The sequence below is a fragment of the Hordeum vulgare genome, chromosome 7H, assembly GCF_904849725.1.
Source record: "Hordeum vulgare subsp. vulgare chromosome 7H, MorexV3_pseudomolecules_assembly, whole genome shotgun sequence".
NCBI classification, from domain to species: domain Eukaryota; kingdom Viridiplantae; phylum Streptophyta; class Magnoliopsida; order Poales; family Poaceae; genus Hordeum; species Hordeum vulgare.
The window spans coordinates 43,640,361-43,651,467 of record NC_058524.1 but is presented as its reverse complement, the minus strand read 5'-3'; the positions used below and the strand labels follow the sequence as shown (position 1 = coordinate 43,651,467).

At 42.4% G+C, this 11,107-nt stretch overlaps 1 protein-coding gene across 1 annotated transcript; it reads left to right on the top strand.

The window, feature by feature from the left end:
• The first annotated feature begins 2,055 nt into the window (after positions 1-2,055).
• On the top strand, positions 2,056-10,853 carry LOC123407894 (ABC transporter C family member 10-like). Its single transcript, XM_045101135.1, has 13 exons — positions 2,056-2,351; positions 2,857-2,917; positions 3,310-5,348; positions 5,723-6,043; positions 6,117-6,203; positions 6,324-6,911; positions 7,022-7,186; positions 7,355-7,649; positions 8,282-8,496; positions 8,584-8,889; positions 9,408-9,471; positions 9,788-10,027; positions 10,145-10,853. Exons 2-13 carry the CDS (start codon positions 2,902-2,904, stop codon positions 10,252-10,254), a joined length of 4,446 nt encoding a protein of 1,481 aa, XP_044957070.1. The 5' UTR covers positions 2,056-2,351; positions 2,857-2,901; the 3' UTR covers positions 10,255-10,853.
• Positions 10,854-11,107: the final 254 nt, after the last annotated feature.

Below are 11,107 nucleotides of genomic sequence, written 5' to 3'. Positions count from 1 at the left end.
CTTTTGGATATGGTGGTAGGATAACATCATGGTAGTGCTAGGTAGAACTTACTATGCCTTATGATCGTGCATGCTTTACTTCTTCTCTTCTACTTGTGTGATCCATTGATTTGCTGCTTCAACTCTTGCTCTTATGCATTGCTAGGGCAAGTGGCATGCCGTGTTCATCAGTAAGGCTCCAGGGGTTTACAGTTCATGGGAAGAAACCAGTGCACAAGTGGCATCGTATAGCAACAACAACCATAGAGGGTTCAAGACTAGGCACGCAACAGAACAAGCTTATTCCAACTGGGTGCGAAAGCACGGAGGAAGCAGTGTTGACAGTGGCAAGGTTGGAGGTGTCAAAGTGGAAGGTGCTACGGCGGGTCGTCAGTTGGGGCTGAAGTTGAAGAACTTCATCATCTCCGCCCAGTTCATGGCCATTGCTGTGTTGTGGCGTTGGTGTGCTAGGTATGGGTAAGCTCACCAAGTAGGGTACAAGGTAAGCACATCATGTACGTCGTATGCAACCAAACACCATGTTCATGTACCGCTTGGGCCAATGCAGGCAACCAAACAAAATGCACTTGCGTATTACCTAATGTAGGGACCCTAGATGCACACAACCAAACAACTTGCAGATGGTGCATTTGAAGTTGTTTTTTGCTCAACCAGGCTGGTTTGAGATGTGTATGCAATGCAGCTACTGTTCACTAATGAAACCAAACACGGCCTTATTCCAGTGAATCCATATTACCGAAAACACTGAATTTATGCAAGCACAAGTGCCCGGTCTAGTAATTAAACCCTAATGTACCCGTTTAATCACAAGGAAGGAAGCTAACCATGTGTGCTACATTCGATTCGCAACACTGTTGGTTTTTAGTAACCACGAGCAACGACAACTTTGGTTCGTCCACATCACCATTTGCGACGTCCTTGGTCACAGACGTGATACACATTATTTTTTATTTTGAATCCCCCCCCTCCCAAAAAAAAGGAGGAAAGGTTAAACCTCATGGTCTCTTCATTCATGGATACGCACGATCATACGTAGTATTTTCTTTTGCGGGTGCATACGTAGTACTCCCTCCATTACAGTTTATTAGGCGCAACTCAGAGAGCTCTGGGGCCTAGGTGTTTTCTAATTGGAAGGAAAGACCGAGCCAGTTAGTTGTAGATGCGCTTAATGAAACGCAAAATTGACGCATAGGAAAGACCGTTCATTAAATTGGCTGCATGATTAAGAGATAATGAGAGAGGGAGAGGAGGCATGCAGATTCCTATTCACACTTGCATGCAGCCATGCGTGTGAACGCCACACTTGCATGGGATGGAGTGAAATCAGGGTCTAACTAAACAGAAAACGTTCTAATTAATAGGCTATTTAATGTCATGCGCCTTATTTCTGAAAAATCCTGATCTTAGAGACAGGCCTAATATATTGTGATGGAGGGAGTATTATTTATAATTAATGTAAGACAGTAAGATCAAAGGCATCAATAATCGGACAAGATATGAAAAGTTAATTATGTCCTCAACAAAAAGTGAGGATGTCGTGTTTTGTTTCGGATGTAAAACCTGATGACTTCGTTGCTTCAATAAAGTGGAGCATGGGAAATCCCTTTTATTCAAAAAAGAATTGAGGATTATATCAGAAAAATAATTAACAATGACACGACATATGAGAAATGGTTGCACATATATGCCCGAGTCGTTTCTTTCATAACAACACCTTGAAGAAGGCCGTCGCAAACGGGGAGATACCATACCATTCGGTTCATGGGCGTACATATACCCGCTATGATTTTTTTTAATAATTAGAAAAGTAAAAGCTTATATTTTCTTAAGAGCAAGCTTGATTTTTTTTACGCTAATATACGAATTTGCACGACTAAAAGGTCAATTTCAACTTGAGGGCGAAAAATAAAATTTATTCGCTGTTATGCGTCGCTGTGCACACTACGTGAACCCGCTGATGATGGTTTTCTTTTCCAGGCCGTGCGACACGCCGTGACCGCGCGGCCGCATTTATTATTTATTTGTTTATTTGAGAGGCAGGAGGAGAAGCGGCGCGGGGCACGTCGTCGGCTCACCTCACCTCACCTCACCGGCCCGGTCACGTGCCGCCCCCGCCCGTAAATACGGAGCGCGGCGCCGAGCTCTGCAGCAGCTATTGTGACGGACGGACGGACGGACCGCTGGTCGTTTCCCGTTCGTCAACACACCACCGCTAAAGCTCGCGCCGGCGGCGGTCCCTAACTCTCGATAACCAGCGGCGGCGGTCACAGAGGTCAGGTCAATACTGGCATCATCGCTTGCACTAGAAGGCACTTCTTGTTCTCGGGAGTCGTGCTCGATCCAGGGAGAAGGTGGGTTTCCTTTCTTTGTATATACTCCTGCTCTGTTCTGGGCTCGTTCCTGCTCTGTTCTGGGCTCGTTCCTTTGGACGACAGTCGCCTTCTCGGCATTGCCCGCCCGGGATATCTGCCCTGCTTTCCCGCGGATTCGTCGCGGGTGCAGCAGAGGCGCGCGATCTGCGCGCTCTGTTCCGGGCAACACTTGCATCATCATCTTCTTCTTCTTCCTCTTCTTCTTCCTCCCGCCATGGATTTGTTTCCCCCCTCTTGATTGCGAGGGGTGACCATCCTAGGCCGCCGCCGTGATCTTTCTGCCGTGAAACTCCCTGGACTGTTTTTCGTGGGTTCGGAACCCTGTGATCTCGCTCCAGTACAATACAAGTGTTTTTTTTCTTCACGAGATTTGCTCCTTGTCCGTATCTCCATTAAAAACAGTATCTGCTCTTTGTCCTCACTTAGTCTCTTGTTCTTCTTCTTCTTCATCTTCATCTTCATCAGTTGGAGTTGGTGGCCGCAGGGCTCAAGAGAGACAAGTGCAAACACAGCAGTGGAGATCGCGCAGATGGGTTCCCTCGCAGGTAATCTCGCCTCCCCAGCTTCCTCAGGTTAAAATCATTCTTCATCGTGTCAACAAAAGAAACAGAAAAGCTTCAGACTGTACATTGCTACTAGAGTACTACCTTTTTACAATCAACAACTATGTTGGGCTGTTGCCAAAACTGAAAACTAAGAATAATCTCACCCCACTCTAGTACTGTACTACTCCCTCAGTTCCTAAATATAAGGTGTCTTCGCTTTTCTCTATATTTTTTCAGATTCTTATGCATCTAGACGCGTTTTAGTGTGTGTATTCACTCGTTTTAGCATAATTAGAAAAGGAGGGAGTGCATGGCTAAATAAGTTTTCGGATTGGTCAGTTGCCAAAACTGAAATCTCATCTCACTACACTACTCTGTAACTTATGCTTCAGGTTCTTCTTGGGTGATGAACTTGTGTGGGAGCCCGATTCGCTCCGACCAAGGTGGGGCCTCATGTGCATTCAAGGAATTATTTGACGCCTCCACCTGCCTGAATCATCTGGTGGCGACTGGCATCGTCGCGCTGCTTGTGTTCGTGCTCGCACTCCAGCTGCTCGTCAAACTTCCAAAGAGCAGAGCATCTGCGCGGCAGCTCCTCACACTTAGCTCACCGCTACACTTGACTGCTGTGGTATTCAGTGGCACCCTGGGTTTGGTTTATCTTGGGCTAGGACTGTGGATGCTGGGGAGTGGCTTCAACCAGAATCCTTCTGCCAACCTTCCACATTGGTGGCTTGTGACAGTGTGTCAGGGACTGAATTTGATCCTCACCAGCTTCGCTTTCAGCATCAGGCCTCGGTTTCTCGGAGCGGCATTTGTTCGATTTTGGCCGGTATCGCTGGTCGTCTTCGCAGCATTCATCTGTTCTTCTTCGGTCGTTGATATTGTTGCAGAGAAGGCGCTGACTGTTAAGGCCTGTTTAGATATTTTGTCCCTACCAGGTGCAGCTCTCATGCTTATTTATGGCATTCGGCACAGCCATGATGAAGAGGGTCATGGAGGAACTGGAAATGGTCCATACAAGCACCTGAACACGGAGGCAGACAGTGAGGTAGCTGATTCTGACAGTCAGGTAACCCCATTTGCTGAAGCTGGTTTCTTCAGCAGGATGTCATTTTGGTGGTTGAATCCTCTGATGAAGATGGGCTATGACAAGCCCCTTGAGGACAAAGACATGCCGCTTTTAGGCGCCACAGATCGAGCACACAACCAGTACTTGATGTTCATGGAGAAGATGAACCTCAAGAAGCAGTCGCCGTCACACGCCACACCATCATTCTTCTGGACTATTGTTTCTTGTCACAAGCGTGCCATCTTGGTCTCGGGTTTCTGTGCTTTGCTGAAAGTTCTCACCTTGTCTACTGGCCCAATGCTTCTCAAGGCATTCATCAATGTATCACTCGGGAAAGGGTCCTTTAAATACGAAGGCTTTGTGCTCGCTGCGGTAATGTTCGTCTGCAAATTCGGTGAATCGTTGTCACAGAGACAGTGGTATTTTCGCACTCGGAGATTAGGATTGCAGGTGAGGTCTTTTCTGTCAGCAGCCATTTATAAGAAACAGCAGAAGCTATCAAATGCAGCAAAAATGAAGCACTCTTCTGGAGAGATCATGAACTATGTGACCGTCGATGCCTATCGGATCGGGGAATTCCCATACTGGTTCCATCAAACATGGACAACAAGTGTTCAACTTTGCATTGCTCTGGCAATTCTATACAATGCGGTTGGTGCTGCAATGCTTTCATCGTTAGTTGTGATTGTTATCACAGTACTTTGCAACGCGCCATTGGCCAAATTGCAACACAAATACCAGAGTAAGCTCATGGAAGCACAAGATGTGAGATTGAAGGCCATGACTGAGTCATTAGTTCATATGAAGGTCTTGAAACTTTATGCATGGGAAGCCCACTTCAAGAAGGTCATTGAGGGGTTGAGAGAGGTTGAGTACAAGTGGTTGACAGCATTCCAGCTTAGGAGGGCATACAACAGTTTCCTGTTCTGGTCATCACCTGTTCTGGTTTCGGCTGCGACCTTTCTAACATGCTATCTTCTGAAAATTCCTCTTGATGCTAGCAATGTCTTCACCTTCGTGGCAACTCTGCGTCTCGTGCAAGACCCAATCAGGCAAATACCAGATGTTATTGGCGTAGTGATACAAGCTAAGGTCGCGTTCACTCGGATATCGAAGTTCCTTGATGCTCCTGAGCTAAACGGGCAAGCTAGAAAGAAATACTATGTTGGCATTGATTACCCTTTAGTGATGAATTCGTGCAGTTTCTCGTGGGATGAGAATCCATCAAAACCAACTCTGAAGAACATAAACCTGGCAGTCAAAATTGGAGAAAAGGTTGCCATTTGTGGAGAGGTAGGATCAGGAAAGTCCACGCTTCTGGCTGCTGTACTCGGAGAGGTCCCCAAGACTGAAGGCACGGTATGTTTTTACTAACTTTATCTTTTAATAAAACTAGCTAATACTTGTGCTCTGCTATGGAAATTAATACTCGGAGAGGTCCCCGAGAATTTGAATAAAACTAGCTTTATAAGAGTGAAGATAGCTGCCATATTCAGAATGTAGACATTTAGACATGCTTAAAAGAAACATAGCCTGTTGACGACAGCAATCATGTTTGGTTTGGTTCTGTTCCTGCCCACTTGGGCATGTAAATAACAGTGTTCCTGCTTTTTCAAAACAATGAGAAGCAAAGCTGTTCACTTTCTAAAAGAAAACATTATTTAGAAACATGATGCTATTGTTTTTCATAACAGATTAATATCAAATCCATGATCTTTGCATAAACATTTCAGATCCAAGTCTCTGGGAAAATAGCATATATTTCTCAGAATGCATGGATTCAAACAGGAACCGTGCAAGACAATATTCTCTTTGGATCGCCGATGGACAGGGAAAGATACCACGGCACACTGGAGAGGTGCTCGTTGGTCAAGGACCTTGAAATGTTGCCGTATGGAGATTGTACTCAAATTGGAGAGAGAGGAGTAAATCTTAGTGGTGGTCAGAAGCAGCGCGTCCAGCTTGCTCGTGCACTATACCAAAATGCAGACATCTATCTTCTTGACGATCCTTTCAGTGCTGTTGATGCCCATACAGCCACAAGTCTCTTCAATGTAAGGATCACATCACAGAGGCATACCATATTTACTATTTGATTACGATTTTTTACAGAGCTCTTCGTAACAGGAATATGTCATGAGTGCTCTATCGGACAAGACTGTTCTCTTGGTGACCCACCAAGTGGATTTTCTACCCGTATTTGACTCCATTTTGGTACCTCTCTTCACTTTGGAAAAGTCACCATATGATGATATTTGTGTCTGATTAGATTTATCTGTAATTAGGTTTTTTTATATGTTGATGTCATCTAAAACTAATGATGATTTTTGGCAGTTAATGTCAGATGGAGAGATTATTCGGTCTGCACCTTATCAAGATTTATTGGCAGATTGTGAAGAATTTAAAGACCTTGTAAATGCCCATAAAGATACTATTGGTGTTTCGGATGTTAATAACGATATACCCACTCGAAGATCTAAGGAAGTATCAATAAAGGAGACAGATGGTATTCATACAGAATCTGTGAAGCCATCACCGGTAGATCAACTGATCAAGAAAGAGGAAAGAGAAACAGGGGACGCAGGTGTTAAGCCTTATATGCTTTACTTGTGCCAGAACAAAGGCCTCCTGTATTTCTCTTTCTGTATTATTTCTCACATAATTTTCATAGCTGGGCAAATATCACAGAATTCATGGATGGCTGCTAATGTCCAAAATCCTCATGTTAGTACACTGAAGTTAATTTCTGTGTACATTATTATCGGAGTTTGCACAATGTTCTTCTTGCTATCAAGATCTTTGGCAGTCGTTGTTCTTGGGATCCAGACATCACGATCCTTATTTTCCCAGCTACTCAATTCATTATTCCGTGCACCAATGTCCTTTTTTGATTCTACACCTCTAGGAAGGGTTCTTAGCCGGGTAAAAATTCTTAAACTACTGGCAGATACGACAAGTTTCAGTTACGTTTTACACCCAGAGAATTTTCCCATGATGGATTAACTCACTCCCTTTTTCTTCTAATAATGCAGGTCTCTTCAGATTTGAGTATCGTTGACCTTGATGTTCCATTTGCCTTCGTATTTAGCCTTGGTGCCAGTTTAAATGCATATAGCAATCTAGGGGTACTGGCTGCTGTTACATGGCAAGTTCTGTTTGTATCCGTGCCAATGATAGTTTTGGCAATTAGACTGCAGGTAATTGGTATGACTATGTTTCTTTATTGTTAAGCATCCTGTCTATGATTATTTGATTTCATTTACCAATTGATGTTCTCTGCTGCTGTTTTTGTCTGAGAGTGAATGAGCCTGCAGTTTGCATTCAAAGTTCTCATTAACTGAAAACTATTATGTTTGGTCATGCAGAGGTACTATCTAGCCTCGGCAAAGGAACTGATGCGGATCAATGGTACCACCAAGTCTGCTCTTGCGAATCACTTAGGTGAATCGATTGCAGGGGCTATAACCATAAGGGCCTTTGAGGAGGAAGATCGTTTCTTCACTAAAAATTTGGACCTTGTTGACAAGAATGCCAGTCCATATTTCTATAATTTTGCATCAACTGAATGGTTGATTCAACGTCTGGAGATAATGAGCGCCGCAGTTCTTTCTTTTTCTGCCTTTGTCATGGCCCTTCTTCCTCAAGGAACTTTTAGCCCTGGTAAGCAATTATATGAATGTCACGTTGCTTCAAATATTTGGACAAAGTTGAGTAGTCAGCCCGTTCTATGGTCATCGGTGGTTGCATCTGATTTGCAGTAAATGTTGGATGCATTGCCATGTAAACGTGGATACCTTTTTATCGCCTTCTGTTTGTTTTGAGAACATCCTAGATACTCCATCCAGTCGTAAATAGATGACATTTTAGAGAGGACATGGATCTCCAACAAACTTATTTCACCGATAATATTTGTATGTATATATTTGTAGAAAAATAGAAGAGCATTATATTGCCAAAATAATATCGATGAAAAATCTGATGTTAGTATTTTGACCTTGCTACTCCAGATTTTTTTATAATAGTACAAAGTTATAAATGTTGACTTAATCCTTTCTAGGATGTCCTGTATTAACGAATTAAGGTAGTAATGTTATAAAACACCATATAACATTCTCAAGCTACCGCTTTTTCTGGTGATTTTATGGACAGGTTTGTATCTTCTATGAACATATAGTTTTAGTCCTAATGCTTATGTTCCGGAGCAACTAAATGAGTTATCTGATATTATACAGTTTATGAATATCAACATTACAGACAGTAGAATTAATTCCTTGCTTTTTGTATTTGCATAGGTTTTGTGGGAATGGCATTGTCCTATGGTCTTTCCCTAAATATGTCATTTGTATTCTCTATTCAAAACCAATGCAACCTGGCGAATCAAATAATCTCGGTGGAACGGGTGAACCAGTACATGGACATACAAAGTGAAGCAGCAGAAGTTGTTGAGGAAAATCGACCATCACCAGATTGGCCCCAAGATGGTAATGTGGAGCTTAAAGATTTGAAGGTAATCAGATCTATTTACATCTACCTTACACGGTAAAATTCTATTAACACTTCTAACAAATTTATGCAATTGATTTTCATCTGACAGATCAGGTATAGAAAAGATGCTCCCCTTGTACTACATGGAATCACTTGCAGGTTTGAAGGTGGAAATAAGATTGGTATAGTTGGTCGAACGGGAAGTGGCAAAACAACGTTAATTGGTGCATTGTTTCGTCTTGTTGAACCATCCGAAGGGAAAATAATTATAGACTCCGTGGACATCAGTACTATAGGCTTACATGACCTGCGCTCGCGTTTGGGTATCATTCCGCAAGATCCAACACTTTTTCAGGGTACAGTAAGATACAATCTAGATCCTCTTGGGCAATTCTCAGATCAACAAATATGGGAGGTAAGGTGTACACATCTATGTTGCTTTTTCTCATCTTGCCCAATGATCAGATAAGATAATGATGAAAAGGTACCACATTGAAAGAACATGATGTATGTTTATTGTTTAATCATGAGGCGGTCCTCGTAGTACTGTGGAAGTTCAGCTCAGTTAGTTTGGTATATACCAAAGATTTCAGAAAATTCAGCACATTATCAAAAGGGGGCGAATAAAGTGAATTAGAGGAATCTCAAAAGACAAGTTGCCTTTCTCATAATAAAGTGAATTGGAGGAACTAGATAATTTTTTGTTGATCAAAGAAGTAGGTGTTGAAGTATATTTGGACTGCCCAACCTTCTCCATCAGTTTAGACTTTTGGTTATAATAAGCAATCAAATTCGAGTTGAGAACTCAAAACAAATTGGTTGAACGCCTGGTAGGAGTATACAGCCGCACCTCCCACCAACTGAGCTAGCTTAGGGCCCCCTTTCTCAAATTAATGTACTAAGGTGGTTATTTCATTTATCATCATGCTGCAGGTTCTCGACAAATGCCAACTTCTTGAAGCTGTCCAGGAAAAGGAACAGGGATTGGATTCACACGGTAGGAGACTTCACTTCCATCTATAAATTCTTTTCTGCAGTTCAATTTTTGAAATTAATAACTCGCGCAAACAGAAACTCTGCTCTAATCATTTCAGAAATTTAAATAGGTATTAAAATACATGTGGCACTAACTGTTATTAGTCCTAGGTGTGTATTCTCCACCAACAGAGTAGGGTGCAAGCCCAAATACTTCGAATCCACCAACGGATTTATCTCCAACCATGAATCAGAATTTTAATGTCTCTCATCTTTTTGCTAGCATGATATTTAGAACTATCTCATTCATAGTACTGATCAAGATCTTGTCTTAATAGTTGTGGAAGACGGGTCCAACTGGAGTATGGGCCAAAGGCAACTCTTCTGTCTGGGACGTGCACTTTTGAGAAGATGCCGCATCTTAGTTCTTGATGAAGCCACAGCCTCTATAGACAATGCAACAGATGCTGTCCTTCAGAAAACGATCCGGTCAGAATTCAAGTATTGCACTGTTATTACAGTTGCCCACCGTATACCAACAGTTATGGACTGTGATATGGTACTTGCAATGAGCGACGGTATGTTTCTCTTATGAACCAATCAATATGGAATATTTGAATTATACTTTGAAGTTCAAACCAAATGAATTGTCGATCTTTCCCGTACCAATCTGCTATATATATGAACACTTCCAGGGAAAGTAGTCGAGTATGACAAACCTACAAAGCTCATGGAAACTGAAGGATCTCTCTTCCACAAACTGGTGAACGAGTACTGGTCATACACATCGAACGGAAATATTTAGAAGAGACTGTCAATTTTGATTGCTTACTGGCTGCAGCTTTCCAAGAGATAAAAGATAAGTCGTCTTTTAGAAAATAGTTCTATGGTTGAAGACATACAGTAATCTATGCTTCCTCAGAGGATTCCATCTATTTGGAATCCGAAGAAAGACAGTACTATCTGTCTGTTATTGTCTGGAAATTTCTTTTGCTACCAGAAATTCTGTGAAATATTCAGGTGCGGATCCCTCCCCCCTTGTCCGTTCAAAAAAAAAAAAAAAACTGTGATACACGGTGGACTGCCGCTGCCCTTCAGTATTGGTGAAGCTGAACAGAGTGAACCCCTGAAGATATGGTAGAAGGCTAAATCGGAGGGATTTCAGTTCTGTAACCTCTGCCTACGACGACTTGAGCATATGTGTTTGCTGACCGTGTTATGGTTGAGTCTTTTGTCGATTAGGTAATGCATTCATTTCCGCATCATTTACAGTAGCTTGGTAAGTTTATGCTGAATGCATCGATGTTATGAATGAGATTTCAGACTGTGCATTTTTAAGATGCGATTTTGTAAGAACTGCCTAGCCATATTGCAATGTATATGAAGAGTGTTTGTATTTGCTCACATGGATTGGGCTGTTGGTGCATAAGTTCACGGAATGAATCACTGGCTGCATCGGTGGATCGGTTGCATCTTGTCTAAATTTTTTGTTGGACGTAAATGCTCTGTTTTCGTGCTGAACGTATGTAGATGGAGAATATCCGATGATACCAGGGAGAATGTCCAGTGATACCAACTCCCACGTGCTCCCATTTCAAGAAAAAATAATTTTAAGCATTTCCAAAAATTCTGGAAAAAGTATGAATGTTCACAGGGAA

Bases quoted from the DNA above. Each gene is read 5' to 3' on its own strand.
- LOC123407894 (XM_045101135.1), top strand. The intron at 6,204-6,323 runs GTACCTCTCTTC...GATTTTTGGCAG, and splicing joins CCGTATTTGACTCCATTTTG to TTAATGTCAGATGGAGAGAT. The intron at 10,028-10,144 runs GTATGTTTCTCT...GAACACTTCCAG, and splicing joins GGTACTTGCAATGAGCGACG to GGAAAGTAGTCGAGTATGAC.